This window comes from Lithobates pipiens, unplaced genomic scaffold, assembly GCF_037356315.1.
Source record: "Lithobates pipiens isolate NorthernLeopardFrog02 unplaced genomic scaffold, aLitPip1_a1.2 Scaffold_1, whole genome shotgun sequence".
Taxonomy (NCBI): Eukaryota; Metazoa; Chordata; class Amphibia; order Anura; family Ranidae; genus Lithobates; species Lithobates pipiens.
In genome coordinates, this window is record NW_027507685.1 from 3,907,934 (window position 1) to 3,927,037 (window position 19,104).

General features: G+C 43.0%; 1 protein-coding gene across 2 annotated transcripts in view; it reads left to right on the plus strand.

Annotated features, from left to right (window-relative positions):
* Positions 1 to 283: 283 nt before the first annotated feature.
* The window catches only part of LOC143961885 (actin-binding protein WASF3-like), an 88,865-nt gene continuing 70,044 nt past the window's right edge, over positions 284 to 19,104 (plus strand). Inside the window, exons 1-2 of one of the 2 annotated variants that reach the window (XM_077472179.1) lie at positions 284 to 441; positions 15,645 to 15,819. In XM_077472179.1, coding sequence (XP_077328305.1) covers positions 15,687 to 15,819 — 133 coding nt within the window. In that variant the 5' untranslated portion in view covers positions 284 to 441; positions 15,645 to 15,686. The remainder of the gene's footprint in view (positions 442 to 15,644; positions 15,820 to 19,104) is intronic. The other variant, XM_077471508.1, reaches the window with a different exon arrangement.

The window sequence follows — 19,104 nt, forward strand, 5'->3', positions numbered from 1 at the left end:
TGATTTCCTCCTCTAGTCAGCACACATCCTGATTTCCAGTGCCCCTGATTTCCTCCTATATTGAGCACACATCCTGATCTCCAGTGTCTCTGATCTCCTCCTCTGTACAGCACACAACTTGATCTCCTGTGTCCCTTATTCTCTCTCCTCTATAACACATCCTGATCTTTGTTGCCTCTGTTATCTTTCTCTGTTCCCACCAGTGCGAAGGTCTGAGGCGTGGCTGATGGGATGTCAACATGTTTATGACCATACAGCACACATTCTGATGGCCAGTGCCTCATCTCTTCCTCTTTATACAACACACACCTTGATCTTCAATGCTCCTGATCTCCTCTCCTGTATATCATACACAACGTGATCTACAGTGCCCCTGATCTCTATAAATTTCACTCTCAGGCTACATTCAAGGAAGCAGGAATCAGACCACGTATGCTTTAGGTAAGGTTTATTACTGGTGAAACAAATCCATCCAAAGAAGCAAAGGGGACACATGCAATTACAATCTCCATTGCCTCATTTCTTTTCCTTTATACAGCGAACATGCTAATCACCAGTGCTCTTCATTTCCTCCTCTATATGTCCTTCTTTCCAGAAAATGTAGGAGAGGGGTTTTCCTGGGGCTTTCCATGATTTCACTTGCATTACCACTTACACGTCCACTATATTTGCCACATTTCCCATTACAGCACACATTCTTATCTCCAGTGCCTGTGATGTCTCCGCTATACAGCACACATTCTGATCTTCAGTTCCTCATCTCTTTCCCTCTAAATAGATCTCTCTGATCACCAGTACCTTATTTCTTCCCTTCTATACAGCACACATTCTAAACTCTAGTGCCTCTGATGTTCTTCTCTATACATCTCATATTCTGATCTCCAGTGCCTCTGATGTTCTCCTCTATACAGTTCATGTTCTGATCTCCAGTGCCTATGATCTCCTCCTCTATACAGCACACATTCTAATCTCCAGTGCTTAATTTCTCCTCCTCTATATAGCTTACATGTTAAATACCAATGCCTCATCTATCCTCCCCTCTACAGCTCACATGTTAATCACCAGTGCCCTGATCTCCTCCTCTTATCCATTATACTACTCACTTTCCAGTGTTCTAGATAATTTAGGAGAGGTGTTTTCCTGGGGCTTTCTATGACTTCACTTACACTAACTCCATATTTGTAATACTTCAGCCATCCACCATATTTGCCACATTTTCCCATTAAAGAACAAATATTGGTGAATGTTAGCTGTTCTAGTGAATTTGCAGGCTAGTCTGACCTTTGAATGCCCTTCTAAAGTTTCCCAATTTGACACGTCTAGGTGTTCTAGGTGTGTCGAATGTCTTTCTTCTGCTTGTGCCGAATGCCTCTCTACTTCCCTCATTGCACTTAAACACAGAGCACAAACTCATGATTTGTCTATTGATAGGGCAAAGGCTGTGTGTAAGGGCAGCAGGGACACACTAGTTGCATAGCAGCTGGAAGAAGCAGCACTGAATGTGGGGGAGAGACAGGCATCCAACTCACCTGGCTTCTGTAGCTGCTAAATCATACAATTTAAATTCAACAGTGTGGCTAATGATGAGTGGGACATTTACCTTTTCTAAGGTAAGGAACGACAGGGGGAGCAGGTACCCAATTTTGATAGGTACCTGCTTCCACTTCTGCTCCAACCGCTTAGGCGATCAGAAGTTGTGGTTCTCCTCCCTTCCTCCTTCCCCCCCCCCGGAGTCTTCTGGGACACGTGGCAGGTCCCAGTTGACTGCTTGACCATTCAAATGCACAACGCTGCTCATGCATGCACAGTAGGGACAGCTTGCAGCTTCACAGCCGGGTGCCCATAGTTAAGATACCAGTGTCGAAGGAAAGAAGACAGCAGGTGAAACTGGCTGGGGTGAGCACACTGCTGGATCAGGTGAGTGGCTGTTTTTAAAAGTCATCAGCTACAGTTTTTGTAGCTGCTGACTTATTTTTTTCACAGGAGACTGGAACTCCTCTTTGAGTTCTGCATTAGTGCATTACAGACAATATTGACACCTTTCAGAATAATGTTTAATAATAGAAAAGGTAAAATAGTGCAAAAAATATATTTTGTTACAAATAAATGAACACAGAAACAATAAGGCAAAATGTAAAAAGAAATTAAGGGTGAAAATACTTAACAATCTCCTGGTTCTGAGCATTCAGCAGAGTCCAATCAATGAGCATAAGATGGATCAGTGGCTCTCATAGATTTTGGCTGATGTTCCTTTTTTTGAATGTAAAAGGAGAGCTCCCGACTGTGGATGCAGCCCCACTTTTCTGGTCCTTGAAGAGGGTGTGGACAGAAACGATCCCACCAGTGCGAAGGTCTGAGGCGTGGCTGATGGGATGTCAACATGTTTATGACCATGTAGTGGACACTCCAAAAATGCATGTTTTATGCGGGCATTAATATCTTTGAATACTTGCAGGTTGCATTTTGGTAACTTTATATAATATTGTCAAGCAGGAAATTACCCTTTGAATGAATACAAATATGATGGGTATCGGATTTCTCTTTCACCTACAAGAGGTGATATGTTCACTTTGCCTTTAGTACCTTTGAATATGCTGCTAATCGCCTGATACAGGTAAACATGTTCTTGTTCTGGGTGTACTTTTATCAGCATAGGAGTTATGAAATACACTGAACTTTTGATTCTTTGCTAATAACAAGTAACTAGAAATGAATGCGTATTCGGCTGTTCTACCAGCTGAGATATTTTTGACATGTGATAAACAGATTTTAGCGAAGTGGGATGTTTGTTAAGCTTCAAGTTACTCAAACCTGAAGGCTTGAATATTTTGAAATGCCACAAGACTGAGATTTGGATTGTGTTAGCCCTTGTACACACGGTCGGAGATTCCGACAACCAAATCCGTCAGATTTGGTCTGTCGGATTTTGTCCGATGGATCTTGTCCGAAACTGTTGCATACACACGGTCGGACAGTTCCGATCTTTCAGAACGTGATGACGTAATTTCGTTACGACGGGACTACGTTCAGGCTAGTAGCCAATAGCTTTGATGTAGGAATTTGATCTGAGCATGCGTGGCACTTTGTCCGATCGGAATTCTCTACACATCATCGGAGTATGTCCGATCGGAGCATTTTGTCAGAAAAAATTTCCAGCAAGTTGGAAAATTTGGTCCGAGGAATATTCCGGCGGAAACAGTCCGATGCAGACCACACACAGTCAGAATATCCAACAAAACATTCCGATCGGACACATTCCGTCTGAATCTCCGATCGTGTGTACAAGGGCTTAGAGTCTGTTAATCCTATCAAAGTACTGATAAGGGTGTTTGGAATGCAAAGTTTGTTAATTGTACAAGATGCCTTCCTGGGATTATGTAAAGGGAAAAAGTGCTTTTATGTGTCTCCTAGTGTTACACAATGTCATGGCTGACTTAGGAATTGTGAAGAACATGGCTGCCTTGGCCCTCTCATACAACCTTTTGGGGTGCCCGATTTGCATTATTATCGCATGCATCAGCATGGTGGCAGGGCCATATCTACGACTGTAAGCAGATATAAGCTACACTGTTCTTTGCTAAAAAACACACCATCAGGACAGTGACCAGGCTTTCACCAACAGCCTCCTGGTTACTGTTTCTGATAGGGTGACAGTGGGTGGGGCTCCTGATTACTATGATTGCTGCGACAGTCAATCACAGTGGTTAAATGATCACAAACTTTTCCACTCCATCTGGCTAAACAACAACAAAAAATAAACATGGATGACCCGCTCAAGAAGTCAAAATAAAATCAGAGGTTTTATCCCCATATTTTTTGTTGCTTAGTAACTCAAGCAAGAGGGTTGGCATGAAAGTCAGGTTACTGGGATTCACAGAAGAGGAAGTCAGCAGCCTCCCTGTTTTTCTTAGGAAAGGTTTCCTTGAAAAGACTTGCACAACAAAGATTTACAAGCAGAATTCCAGTGGGAGACATAAACATCCTAAAAATCCTGTTGAAGGCAGGCACTGTGTATATGTTTGTGTGTTTTCTGCATGGAGTCTGTAATATTCGCCTGCAGTTCTTTAAGCCGTTTCTTACTCTTTAATAACATTTACAGCTTTGTCAGTGAAAGCTAAAGCTACTTAACGACTCGCTGTGCTTTTAAAATCAATATTAGCCAGAGTGGCCTAGATAATTCTAACTGTGCAATATCATTGAGAGAATAAATAATTATATGTGTGTGCTTGAATGGCTGCGCAGTTTGTAGTGAATGGAACACAGTCTTTAGAGATGAAACATTTTGATACTGAAAATTCAATACTGGCTGAAAGATGGGTCGATAAAGCACATGAATGATATTTAAAGAGAAGCTGTCATAATTTGCATGTGCATCTGTGGAAATTGTAAGCACGGTCCATTAACATTTTCAAACTTTTCATTTTGTTGCATTGTATTACTATTGTACATGGGGATGTCAGATTTGCTTACTACATAGTATGCTATCTTGTAGTATGGTTTGCTGTGAACACTGAGGAAAGTCTATGGAAGGAAATTGGATTTCTATGAAGGCTGTTGAACTGCCTCTAATGCCACGTACACATGATTGGCCTGCCGGACTTTGCAGCGAAGGTCCGCTAGACTTTCCAAATGAGCGGACCTGCCCACACATGACCGGACTTTTGAAATGAACGAACTTGCCCACACACGGAGTAAAGTCCGTTAATTTTGTACGTGGCTCCAGGTAGACAGAACTAGCGAAGGGATGACCCCGCCCCTTATGATGTCAGTCCCAGGGCTGTGACAGCATAAGGGGCGGGGTCACCATGTGACATCACCCGGTCACCCTGCCCATTGTCCCTATATAAGTCGCCGAACAACACGTTCCTGCCATTACGGCCAGAGAGAGCGTCGTGTCAACATCGGAAGAAGGAAGAAGAAGAAGCAGAAGGCGGCGGCGACAGCGACAGAAGACCAGGCCAACGCTAGTAAAAGAGCTGGAAGAAGGAGGCGGAGGCCCGGGCAAGAAGAACTGAAGAGCAGGACAAGACCCCCAAAGTCGTAAGAAGACCCCCGGCCGTCGGCGGCGACGAAGGAGAAAGCTGGGCTCCTCCGCTAGTAAAAGAGCTAGTAAAAGACCAGAAGATAGTGGAGGAGTCCAGCGAGAAGACCCCCAAAGACGGAAGAAGAGAAGACCCCCGGAGCTGTCTAATAAAGTATTTTAAAAACCTGTGTTGTGTTTTTTTTAATGTACACTTTTTTTCCCCAGGTGAATGGGTAGGGGTACATTGTACCCTATATTCATTCACGTAGGGTGGGGGGCCGGAATCTGGGGGCCCCCTTATTAAAGGGGGCTCCCGGATTCTGATAAGCCCCCCACCCGCAGACCCCGACAACCAATGGCCAGGGTTGTCGGGAAGAGGCCCTTGTCCTCATCAACATGGGGACAAGGTGCTTAGGGGTGGGGGGGCCGCAGGGCCCCCTCTTCCCCAAAGCACCCCCCATGTGGAGGGAACGCGGCCTGGTACGGCTCAGGAGGAGGGTGGGGGGCGCTCGCTCATCCCCACCCCCTTCCCTGACCGGCCGGGCTGTGTGCTCGGATAAGGGTCTGCTATTAACTTTGGGGGGGACCCCACGCCGTTTTTTTTTGGTGTAGGGGTTCCCCTTTAATCCATACCAGGTGATGGGGCTAGCGAGGTGTCATTGACTTCCTTTGCTAGTTCCATCCACCTGGAGTCACGTTCAAAATGAACAGACTTTTCTCCGTGTGTGGGCAAGTCCATTAATTTCAAAAGTTCGGCGGACTAGCACACACACGGGTGGATTGACCAAGTCCACCGGCGAATCCAATCGTGTGTACGCGGCATAAGCAGCACTATTCCAACTTAGTTTATAAATCTTGGCCTTATTTGGTAAGGCAGTTGAAAGAGCAGCCATGATGTGCAAAGTGCAGCAGCTCATAACAACCAGTGAGATTTCAGATGACTAAGGCTAATCCAGATAATTGCCTTTAGCTTTCTAAGTACATTGTATTTTGCTGTATTGAAATAGATGCATTGGCTCTGTTTTAAGCTTCATATGGAAGGTGGTTGGCCATGTATGCTTCCATCTGACTTTTTTGTGGCTTCCTGTGCATGAAGAAGGGAAAGCAGGGGAGATTAGTGCAGTAGAGTTGGCAGATGCTGCCAATACTGCCTTTATTAGGGGGAATAGCATTGATCAGCATTGGTTTGTGATGCCAGCCTATTCAATTGTCACACTAGCCAGTGGCTAGGTAGATATAGATCATTGATACTAACTAGTGCATAGCTAAAACAAATGATGGTGTGCATACAGGACACACAGGACTTGTAGCAGGGTGGAGGAACCTGCACAAAATAGCGTGGATCTAGAGTAATGCTGCATACACATGAGCGGAATGTCCGACAGAAAAAGTCAGACAGGAGCTTTTCATAATATATTCCGATCGTGTGTATGCCCCATTGGACAACAAAAATTCTGACGGACCTAGAAATAGAATATGTTCTAAATATTTCCGATTGAACCAATTCCTATCGGCAAAACCGTTTGTCTGTATGCTGTTCTGACGGACCAAAAACAACGCATGAGCTGAAGCAAGTATGAGACGGAAGCTATTGGCTACAGGCTATTGAACTTCCTTTTTCTATTCCCATCATACGTGTTATACATCACTGCGTTCTTGACGGTCGGACTTTGGTGTGATCGTGTGTGCGCAAGGCAATTTCAGTGGAATTCCGTCAGAAAAACCTTAATGCCGCGTACACGCGACCGGACTTTCCGGCAGAATAGATCTGACTGAATCATTCCGTTGGATATTCCGGTTGTGTGTGGGATAATCCGATCGTTTTTCTTAAAAAAATGTCTGATGGACCTAGAAATAGAACATGTTTTAAATCCGTCCGACAGACTCAATTCCTATCCGGAAAACTGTTTGTCTGTATGCTGGTCCGACGGACCAAAGGGCAGCTATTGGCTACTGGCTATTGAACTTCCTTTTCTAGTCCCTTCGTACGTCATCACGTTCAAAACGAACAGACTTTCGAACTTTCGTAGTATAAATACAGCTGTTCTGTGAAGCCCTCAGAGGTTTGTTAGGGAACCTTAGTGAACAAATAGCATCATAAAGGCCAAGGAACCCACCAGAGAGGTCAGGGATAAAGTTGTGGAGAAGTTTAAAGCAGGGTTGGGTTATAAAAAAAATATCCCAAACTTTGAACATATCACGGGGCTCTGTTCAATCCATCATCCAAAAATGTAAAGAGTATGGCACAACTGCAAACCTACCAAGACATGGCCGTCCACCTAAACTGACAGTCCGTGCAAGGAGAGTATTAATCAGAGAAGCAGCCAAGAGGCCCATGGTAACTCTGGAGGAGCTGCAGAGATCCACAGCTCAGGTGAGAGAATCTGTCCACAGGACAACTATTAGTTGTGAACTCCACAAATTTGGCCTTTATGAAAGAGTGGCAAGAAGAAAGCAATTGTTGGAAGAAAGCCACAAGAAGTCCTGTTTGCAGTTTATGAGAAGCCATGGGGGACACAGCAAACGTGGAAGAAGGTGCTTTGGTCAGATGAGACCAAAATTTTACTTTTCAGAAAAAAGCAAAACGTGTGGCAGAAATCACTGTACATCACCCTGAACACACCATCCCCACTGTGAAACATAGTGGTGGCAGCATCATGTTGTGGGGATGCTCTTCTTCAGCAGGGAAAGGGAAGCTGGTCAAAGTTGATGGGAAGCTGGATGGAGCCAAATACAGGGCAATCTTGAAAGAAAACCTGTCTGCAGAAGACTTGAGACTGAGATAGAGGTTCACCTTCCAGCAGGACAATGACCCTAAACATACAGCCAGAGCTACAATGGAATAGTTTAGATCAGTGGTTCTCAACTCCTGTCCTCAGGCCAGATTTTAAGTATTACCTTGGAGAGATGCAGACTAGAATACTGCAATCATTGAGCAGCAAATTATATCACCTGTGATGTATTTCAGTTATCTTGTAAACCTGGTTTGTTAGCGGGTCCTGAGGGCAGGAGTTGAGAACCACTGGTTTAGATCAAATCATATTCATGTGTTAGAATGGCCTAATCAAAGTGCAGACCTAAATCCAATTGAGAATCTGTGACAAGACTTGAAAATTGCTGTTCACAGACGCTCTCCATCCAATCTGACAGAGCTTGAACTATTTTGCAAAAATGTCATTGTGCAAAGCTGGTAGAGACATCCCCAAAAAGACTTGCAGCTGTAATTGCAGCACAAGGTGGTTCTACAAAGTATTCTCTCAGGGGGCTGAATACAAATGCACGCCACACTTTTCACATATTTATTTGAAAACCATTTAGCATTTTCCTTTCACTTCACAATTATGTACCACTTTGTGTTGGTCTATCACATAAAATCCCAATAAAATATATTTATGTTTCTGGTTGCAACATGACAAAATGTGGAAAACGTCAAGGGGTATGAATACTTTTTCAAGGGACTGTACAATAGCAAATTTAGACAGCATGTACTGTAATAGAAATGTGGAAGAAAAAACATACAAACACGGAGAATATGCAAACTCCATGCAGATAGTGCCTTAGGCCGCGTACACACGAGCGGACTGTATGGCCTACTTAGTCCGTCATACAATCCGACGGACAGTCCGTCATACTTTCGAATGAACGGACTTGACCACACACGGATGCACAAACAGTCCGTCGAAAGCTTGCGCGCTGACGTGTACAGCACGTACGACGGGACTAGAAATAGGAAGTCCAATACACAGCAATGCACCCTTCCGCCGTGTAAATCCTTTCTGGGCATGCGCCATTCTTAGTCCGTCCAACTAGCACACTGACGACCGTATTGTCCGCTGAAACCAAAGTATGACGGACAGAATTACGGAAAATCCGAAATACTTAGTACGCCAGACTGCACGCTGAAAAAGTCTGCTGAAGCCCACACACGAGCGGACTGTCCGCTGAAATGTGTTTCGACGGACTAAGTAGGCCATACAGTCCGCCCGTATGTACGCGGCCTTAGACAAGATTCAAACTAAGGACCCCAGTGCTACAATGCAGAAGGGGGAAATAATAAGCCACTGTGCAACACTGCAACTCTTTAAATACATATTAAAAATGATGGCATCAGAATAGATGGTGAAGAAATGTTTTATGAATGCAGCTTCAGGTGGAAACCAAGGAGGACAGTCTTTCTCTAACGCCAAGAACTGAGAGATCCATATGACTGCCGATGTTATTTTTTCGGTCTGCTCGAAGTAGAGAGCAGAGAGCAATGACTGTCAGTCACCACTCTCCGCTCTGATCCTCCAGGGCTCATTGGAGGGCCAGGCAGAAGAGGAGACAGGAGTGGCTGGCTCCGGCTCCCATCCACACGCTGGAAGGTGGAGCCAGCTGTCAAACAGGCAGCTGAGTGGATCCTGACAGTATGGTCGGGATTTCTTCATAGCTTGGAGCAGCGACAGAAGGTAATATACGCTGACTCTGGGTCACAAAAGAGCAAAAGTAAGTACATTCCTGTGACCCACAAAAGAAATATGACCAAAAAATTTAATAAATATGTAAATGCGCACATATTCAGAAAACACTTTATTTAGTTCTATTCGATTATATAGACATTTCCTCTATACCTTCATTTATTTTAAAATATAGGGGTTTGTGTGCCTTATTTCTTCCCATAAATTATGTATTATATATTATGTATGATTGGATAATGCCAATGGTTCATTCTTTAAATGTAGAGACTGTTTTTCTTAAAAATATACCCGTTTGCACCAGTACATCAAGGAATCAATTATCATGATACATTTTACGTAGATTCACGTCTACACAAATGATTTTCTCATCTACAGTGCATTTTCTGTTTATGTGCTTAAAGCGCCATCTAGAGGCCATTTAACAAAGTGCTATATATATATATCAACCTATAATGTGCTTAAAGCGCCATCTAGAGGTCATTTAACAAAGTGCTATATATACATCAACCTAGAAAATATAATGTCTCCTAAAAATTCAAACTGAAATATTTACACGTAGCTGGCTCTGGAAAACATACCCACTCAAGTCGCCTGAAGCTAAATGCCTGAAGCTCAAAAAAGTTCTGGAGCTTCTTTTGTAGTTGTAATCGGGCAAATTGAAACATTTTTGGTGTGTTTTTATTCCCATGAAATGAATGGAAATGCACCATTTGAGCATTTTTGTGTGCATTTGCGTGTTTTGTCACATGTTTTTGCATAATTTTCTGCTCAAATGAAACCATTTAAAAAATATATAATAGATTATTATTATTATTATTATTAATAATAATAATAATAATAATAATAATAAAATAATAATAATAAACACCCAAACCCTACCCAAACTATTAATAATAATAATAATAATAATAATTATTATTATTTATTTATTGTTAGGGTTAGGGTGTTTAGTTAGGGCAGTGAGGGCAAAAAGAATTTCATCCTCTGCTGATTTTGTACGTTTGCACACTAACAAAGAAATGATAAGTCTATAATTTTAACTGTAGTTTTTTTTTTTTAACAGCGAGAGACAGAATAACAATACAAATATACAGAAAAACGCATTTCAAAAAAGTTATAAATTGATTTGCATTTTAATGAGTGAAATAAGTATTTGATCCCCTATCAATCAGCGAGATTTCTGTCTCCCAGGTGTCTTCTATACAGGTAATGGGCTGAGAATAGGAACACTCTCTTAAAGGGAGTGCTCCTAATCTCAGCTTGTTACCGGTATAAAAGACACCTGTCCACAGAAGCAATCAATCAGATTCCGATCTCTCCACCATGGCCAAGACCAAATAGCTGTCCAAGGATGTCGGGGACAAGATTGTAGACCTACACAAAGCTGGAATGGGCTACAAGACCATCGCCATGCAGCTTGGTGAGAGGGTGACAACAGTTGGTGCGATTATTCGCAAATGGAAGAAACACAAAACTGTCAATCTCCCTCAGTCTGGGGCTCCATGCAAGATCTCACGTCATGGACTTTCAATGATAATGAGAATGGTGAGGAATCAGCCCAGAACTACGCGGTAGAATGTTGCCAATGATCTTAAGGCGGCTGGGACCATAGTCACCAAGAAAACAATTGGTAACACACTACGCCGTGAAGGACTGAAATCCTGCACCGCCCACAAGGCCCCCCTACTCAAGCACATGTACAGTGGCATAGCCAGTCTCCAGACCGTAATCCCATAGAAAATATGTGGAGGGAGCTAAAGGTTCGAGTTACCAAACGTCAGCCTCGAAACCTTCATGAATTGGAGAGAATCTGCAAGGAGGAGTGGGACAAAATCCCTTCAGAGATGTGTTCGAACCTGGTGGCCAACTACAAGAAACGTCTGACCTCTGTGATTACCAACAAGGCTTTTGCCACCAAGTGTTAAGTCAAGTTTTGCAAAGGGGTCAAATACTTATTTTACTCATTAAAAAGCATATCAATTTACAATTTATAACTTTTTTGAAATGCGTTTTTTGTTGTTGTTGTTCTGTCTCTCGCTGTTAAAATAAACCTACCCCTAAAATTATAAACTGATCATTGCTTTGTCAGTGGGCAAACGTCCAAAATCAGCAGAGGATCAAATACTTTTTTCCTTCACTGTATTTATTTATTTATTTTAATTTTTTTTAGGGTTAGGGGTTAAGGTCAGGGCCTAATTATTTATATATTACTCCTAATATTCATTTTTTACATTTAGTTATGAGTATTTTTATTTATTTGTGTATTTATTTTACATTTATTTATTCATTTTATTATTATTAGTAGTGGTAGTATTATTAACACCCTAACCCTAACAACAAAAATAAATAAATAATCCTAAATAAATAATCCTAACCCCAACTCCTAATCCTAACTTAACCTTAACTCTAACCCCTTACCCTAACGAAAAAATAATAATAAATTAATAATAATAATAATAATAAAAATAAACGCTAATAGAAAAGCTAAAAAAGCTGATAAAAAAATACCTAGCAACAAATGATGCAACAAATAATAATTTTCTCTATTGGTTAATAAAAAAAAACACTAACAATGTGCAAGTTGTGCATAAAAACATGCCAAAATCGTGCATAAAAATGATGGTAAAATGCTTAAAGATGATACACTCAGGTGTGAGTGCAGCCTCACACTGGCATACACATGGCTGAGGAGTTGTGAGCTAGAGGTTGGTAGAGCCTGATGAGGAACTGAGAGACTAGCTCCCCATTAAGTCCTCTTTACTTTTGACTGACAGTGAATGGCAGTGGATGGATTCATAGCTGTTATTGGTCCAAAAAGCCTGCTGCAATTCACTGTCAATCACAAGCAAGATGGACTTGATGGGGAACTAGTCTCAGAGTTCTCCATCAGGCTCCATCATCCCAGTAGGCACAGTGGCTGTGAATGGTGGGCTGAACCGGATGTCAAACTCAGAGAACCTCTGCCCTAATGTCACCTTTTCCCTTCACTTAAGCCAATCAAGCGTAGATCATGCTTGTTTACCTGCTTACCCAACCACAGTAGCCGAGGAATGACAGCTCTGAACCTGGAAATGATGAAATGCTTGTCACTTCCAGGTTCATTAGTTGCAAAGGAGATTGGTGAACCAGTCTAGCTGGCAAGGTGGGGGCTGGCACCTTCTTAGTACTGTAAAAGTGATCACCTGGATCTACAGTTGTCCAGATTAATTTTAGTAAAAATCTGGTTGCAGACTGGTAAAAACTACCAAGCTTACGGCTGCAGCTCTAGCCAGGTCCAGGCCATTTATAGGCAGCCTATGGACAGCTAGTGGATAATAGTTAAGGGTTAGAAAGCATAATTTATATTTATATGGAAGAGTTCTAGTAACGTTCTCATTGTTGTGTAAAAGTGTTAGGGGTTTTATGACAGCTGGAAAATTTCAGGTTTTATTGAATATTTAAAGAGGGAGTCCGCCGTTTTTTTTTTTTTTTTTAAAGCCAGCAGGTACAAATACTGCAGCTGCTGACTTTTAAAATAATGACACTTACCCGCCCAGCGTGCCCACGATGTCGGCACCTGAAGCCGATCTCTCGATCGTCTCTCGGGTGCTGCCGCCGCCATCTTGGGTATGGGAATCAGGAAGTGGAGCCTTTCTGCTTCATTTCCCGGTTCCCTACTGCACATGCGCGAGTCGCGCTGCGCAATAAGGATGGTCCCCGCTGTCTCTGGGATCCGTGTGTTTCCCAACAGGGAGCGGGGGACCTTCGGAAAGGGGCGTAGATTCTGCGGAAAGGGGCGTACCTTCTGCAGAATCTACGCCGGAAGTGGGTGCAGATACCTGTACTGTACAGGTACCTGCACCCCCCTCCCCCCTGAAAGGTGCCAATTGTGGCGCCGGAGGAGGGGGAGGATTCCAATGAGCGGAAGGTCCACTTTAGGGTGGACCTCCGCTTTAACTTGAATTTACTATGTTGGTAAACATCTAACGGAAAGAACGAGGATTTTAACCACTTTGGTACTGGACACCTTCCTGCCCAGGCCAATTTTCAACTTTCAGCACTGTCACGCTTTGAATGCCAATTACTTAGTCAGGCAACACTGTAAATTTTTATCATTTTTTTGATACAGCTAGAGTTTTCTTATGGCGTATTGAATCACCACTGTTTTTTTTAATCTTATTTCTTGAGGACCTAAAAAATACCCCCAAATGACACCTTTAAACGTAGACAGTCCAAAGTATTTAGAGTCACTGTGAGTTTTTTGAAGTTGTTAGTTTTTTGTCATAAATTTCTGGAAAGATGAAAATAAAATTTGTTGTTTTTTTACAATTTTTTTTTTTTTTTTTTACATACTGTCACCAGAGCAGCACAGTGTCATCATAGTGATTTTTAAACTTTTTTTTCCATAATTTATTTTCTTTTTCTTTTTTTTTACAATCTGTTTTTACATACTGTGAGCAGAGCAGTACAGTGTTATCATAGTGACACTGTACTGCCCTGGGAAGGTGATCAAGATTTTTTTTCCAAATATGATGATCATCAGTATTACCTTGGAGAGATGCAGACTAGAATACTGCAATCATTGAGCAGTTAGGCTCCATTCACCGTTAGGCCCCTTTCACACATGCGGACGGTATGTCTGTATTTCATCCATCCGTTTGCGGATGAAATACAGACATACATGCATCCCTATGGGATAGCGGGTGTCATGCGGATGAACATCCGCAGACACCCGATATCGTCCGCCTCCGCTACTGTCCGATTCTGCAGACAGAGGAAAATCCTATTTTTCTATCCGTCTGCAGAGCGGATCGGATGAACACTGACAGACGGTCCGTGCTCATCCGATCCCCATAGAAGAGAGCGGAGAGCTGACAGGGCGGTCCCTGCACAGTGTGCGGAGACCGCCCTGTCCGCCGCCGGCTCAGCGGGGACAAACGGAGCGATCCCCGCTGAGCGAGCGGATCATCGCGGGGCGGATCATTACTGATCCGCCCCGTGTGAAAGGGGCCTTATAAGCAATAATTTTTATGAATGGCATCTATTTATTGCCAGTAGGTACTATTCTGTTTGGCCACAGCTATTTCATGATACAGATGTGCTGTGATTGGTCCTGCATGTACCATGTGATCACTGTGACCAATCACAGAGATCATACAGTAGTACAGAGTGGATGGTTATAAATTAAAGCCATTCATTGTGTACATCTGTCATGAATCACAGTGATCACATGGCACCGAGACATGCTCAGTACAACGATCTGTTATGCACCAAACACAGCGGGTGCCAGTTAGAACAGCAGCGTTGCTGCTAGAGTGCACAGGAGGCACGCAACTAGGAGGATGTCATATGATATCCACCCAGGATGGGAAAGCTGTTGCTTGGCTGTCATTTGACTATAGAATGGGCAGGAAGCAGTTAAAGCGGAGGTCCACCCTAAAGTGGACCTTCCGCTCATGGGAACCCTCCCCCCCTCCGGTGCCACAATTGGCACCTTTCAGGGGGGAGGGGGGTGCAGGTACCTGTACAGTACAGGTATCTGCACCCATTTCCGGGATAGCTCTCTGCGGAAAGGGGCGTAGATTACGCCCCTTTCCGAAAGTCCCCCCGCTGCCTGCTGGGAAACACACAGATCCCAGAGGCAGCGGGTCCATCCTTATTGCGCAGCGCGACTCGCGCATGCGCAGTAGGGAACCGGGAAATGAAGCCGAAAGGCTCCACTTCCTGATTCCCATACCCAAGATGGCAGCGGCAGCACCCGAGAGACGATCGAGAGATCGGCTTCGGGTGCCGACATCGCGGGCGCGCTGGACAGGTAAGTGTCACTATTTTAAAAGTCAGCAGCTGCAGTATTTGTAGCTTCTGGCTTTTAAAAAAAAAAAAAAAACTCGGACTCCCGGCGGACTCCCGCTTTAATGTTATTTTGCTGAAATAAAAGCTAAAATGTCCCCCCCCCCCCCCCTTTTTTCCTGCAGTGTGTATGGGTACAATATATACTTTGTTTCAATTTTTATTTTTAAGTGGAAAATATGTTTTACTGTGCAGGACTTTAGAGATTGTGTTTACTTAATATGTTTCTTAAACATTTGTTGCTAGATCTGCAATGAAGGTTGCTGACCTTATCATTTCACTGTTACAGCTTGCTGAAAATATCATAACACTTGTATCTTATTTATCTGTTTCAGTTGCCCTTTGATGTTTCCCGCAGCTGAGCTCAACAGGAAAATATGCCTTTGGTAAAGAGAAATATAGAACCCCGGCATTTATGCCGAGGAATACTGCCAGATGGAGTCACCAGTGAGCTGGAATGCGTCACCAATAGTACGCTGGCTGCCATAATAAAACAGCTGGGTAGTCTAAGTGAGTACATTGATTTTCTCTTTTCATTCATTTCTGTGATGTTATCCGCGGAGTATTTCTCTAGACAAGTATTAGTCATTTTTAATTTCGAATACAAACATTGTGGATAGAGCATTTGAAAAACTAGTTCTATGGAGCTCTTTTTTTTTTCCAGCCCTAACAGTATATATATATATACTGGTATGGATATTAAGAGGAACTCCACGCCAAAATGTAAAAAGAAAACAGCATGGGGTCCCACCCAAAACCCATACCAGGACCTTTGGGTCTGACATTGTTTTTAAGGGGAACTCTGCGCCAAAATTACAAAAAAAAATTGGCGTGGGGTCCTCCCCCCCAAAATCCATACCAGACCCTTATCCGAGCAAGCAGCCTGGCAGGCCAGGAAAGGGGGGGGGACGAGCAAGCACCCCCCTTCTGAACCATATTAGGCTGCTTGGCCTCAACATGGAGAGGGTGCTTTGGGGTCCATGTTGATGGGGACAAGAGCCTCTTTTGACAACCCTGGACATTGGTTGTCATGGTCTGTGGAATCTGGGAGCCCCTTTAACAAGGGAGCCCCCAGATCCTGGCCCCCCCATGTGAACGGGTATCGGGTACATTGTACCCCTACCCATTCACCAAAAAAAGTGTCAAAAAGTAAAAACCACAAGAGACAGTTTTTGACTAGTTACTTGTAAGTTACTAGTAACTTCTTATTAACTAGTTACCAACCGCCCGCCACAGCTGTACTGCGGGAGTTGACTCCCCTGCATGAATCGCCACCGTTGGTGCATGTGCAGCGATTTTTGGGCGCACGCGTGCCCATTCACGAGTGGGGGAGCCAACCAGCCAAACAGATCCCAGTTCTGTCAGGGGAGGAGAGAGAGATCGTCTGTTCCTAGTGATTAGGAACAATGATCTCTCTCCTCCTCCAGTCAGCACAGCCCCCATACAGGTAGAAACACCTCCCTAAGGAACACTTAACCCCTTGATCAACCCCTGATGTTAACCCCTTCCATGCCAGTGACATTTATACAGTAATCAGTGGCTATTTTTAGCTCTGATTGCTGTATAGATGTCAATGGTCCCAAAAAAGCATCAAAAGATCTAAATATTGCAGATCACCACATTACTAGTAAAAAATAAAAAATAAATAATAATAAAAATGGCATAAATCTATCTCATAGTTTGTAGATGCTATAACTTTTGTGCAAACAAATCAATATACGCTTATTGTGATTTTTTATACCAAAAATATGTAGCAGAATATATATTGGCTTAAACTTAGGAAGAAATTTGTTTTTAGTTTTATTACATTTTTTGGGGATATTTATTATAGCAAAAAGTAAAAAATATTGTTTTTCTTTTTTCAAAATTGTCGCTCTTTTTTTTGTTTAGAGTACAAAAACTAAAAACTGCAGAGGTGATCAAATACCACAAAAAGAAAGCTCTGTTTATGGGAAAAAAGGACATACATTTCATTTGGGTACAAAGCCATACGACCGCGCAATTGTCAGTTAAAGCGACGTAGTGCCGTATTGCAAAAAAAATGGCATTAGGGGGTAAATTCTTCCGGTCCTTAAGTGGTTAAAAAAGAAAAGTAAAAGTGTCCAGTAATGTCCATCCATCATTAATCACGCCGCTCGATGGACCCAAAAAATAGAAACATTTTTTAAAGTTCTGTCTCGATGGGAGGCCTCCCAGCTGTCAAAAACTAAAAAAAAAATCAGATTGAGACAGAAATACAGTTAAATCACACTTGTTTAATAATAAAAGTAAAAAGAACAAACATAGTCAAAACATAGCCAGAGTTCAGTAACCAGAACGGATAGTCAGCCAAGACAGAAGTCAGAGATAAAAGTAATGGAAGAGCATGCAGGATCTGGAGCCAGAAGAGATGTCAGCAAAGCCAGTTTTTAAACAGGAACACAGGAGATGTGTCAAGGCGAAGGCAGAGACCCTCTGGACTGGACAGCTTAAGTAGGCAGCACTAACGAGCAGGATATGAACAACAGCTGAGTAACTATATAAGAGCTGTCAAAGGGAAAAGACAGAAGTCGCCGGGAGGCCTCCCATGGCAGAGTTTTATCATTTTTTTTCTATTTTTTGGGTCCATCAGGTGGCGTGATTGATGATGGATGTACATCGCAGGACGCTTTTTTTTTTCTTTTTTAATAAAGGAATTGTCAAAAACTGTCTATTGTGGTTTTTACTTTTTCACACTTTTTTTGATGAATGGGTAGGGGTACAATGTACCCAATACCCATTCACATAGGCGGGGGGGGGGGCTGGATCTGGGAATCCCCTTGTTAAAGCCCCCCCACCCACAGACCCCGACAACCAATGGCCAGGGTTGTCGGGAAGGGCACCCTAAAGCACCCTCCCCATGTTGAGGGCATGTGGCCTGGCATGGTTAAGGAGAAGGGGGGGCACTTGCTTGTCTCCAGGCTGCATGCTCAGATAAGGGTCTGGTATGTATTTTGGGGGGACCCCATGCCAATTGACAGACTGGAAGGGCCTGGCATGGACGGGGGACGGGGGGTACACACGCGTTCTTTTGCTTGATTTTTTATCTATACTGCCAGGATCCGGCAATATTACAGCCACGAGCAAGTTTAGATTAAAATTTTCCTTTAGAAATTTTGTTTTTCTGTGGAACTTTTTCACACTTCACACAGATGCGCCACTTTACAGGCAGACTAAGGGGACACCCCGGGCATGATATTTAAAGAAATATTTAATTTTTATTGTTTCACTTTAAGCATTATTAAAATCACTGCTCCTGAAAAAACGTTAATTGTATATGTAATTTGCATTCATACATGACCCCTGGGGCAGTACCCGGGTCCCCATACACTTTTTATGGCAACAACTTGCATATAAGCCTTTAAAATTAGCACTTTTGATTTTTCATGTTCGTGTCTTATAGCCTTTAATAGGGTTTGCATGTTCGCTCAAACTTTTTGCCTGTTCGCATGTACCGCGGGGGAGGTGTTTAGCCCACTCCCTACTATATATACTGTATATACATAGTTACATTGGTCCAGCTTGGTATCCTACCTGGCTAATGCCTCTGGAAACAGAAGTCGCGGAAGAAGACAAAATAGAAAGTGGCCTGGTGCATGCAGTGATGTGCCTCCATCTATTCATTAATATCTCCATACAACCAATTTATTTGTCCTGGGACTGTAAATGAGGCACAGCACATACGGCCAATGAATAACTAGTTTCCAACATTGTTTACCATATACAAGCCATCTGGCAATACATAATTAACCCCTTGGTACAAGCCGCACTCAAATA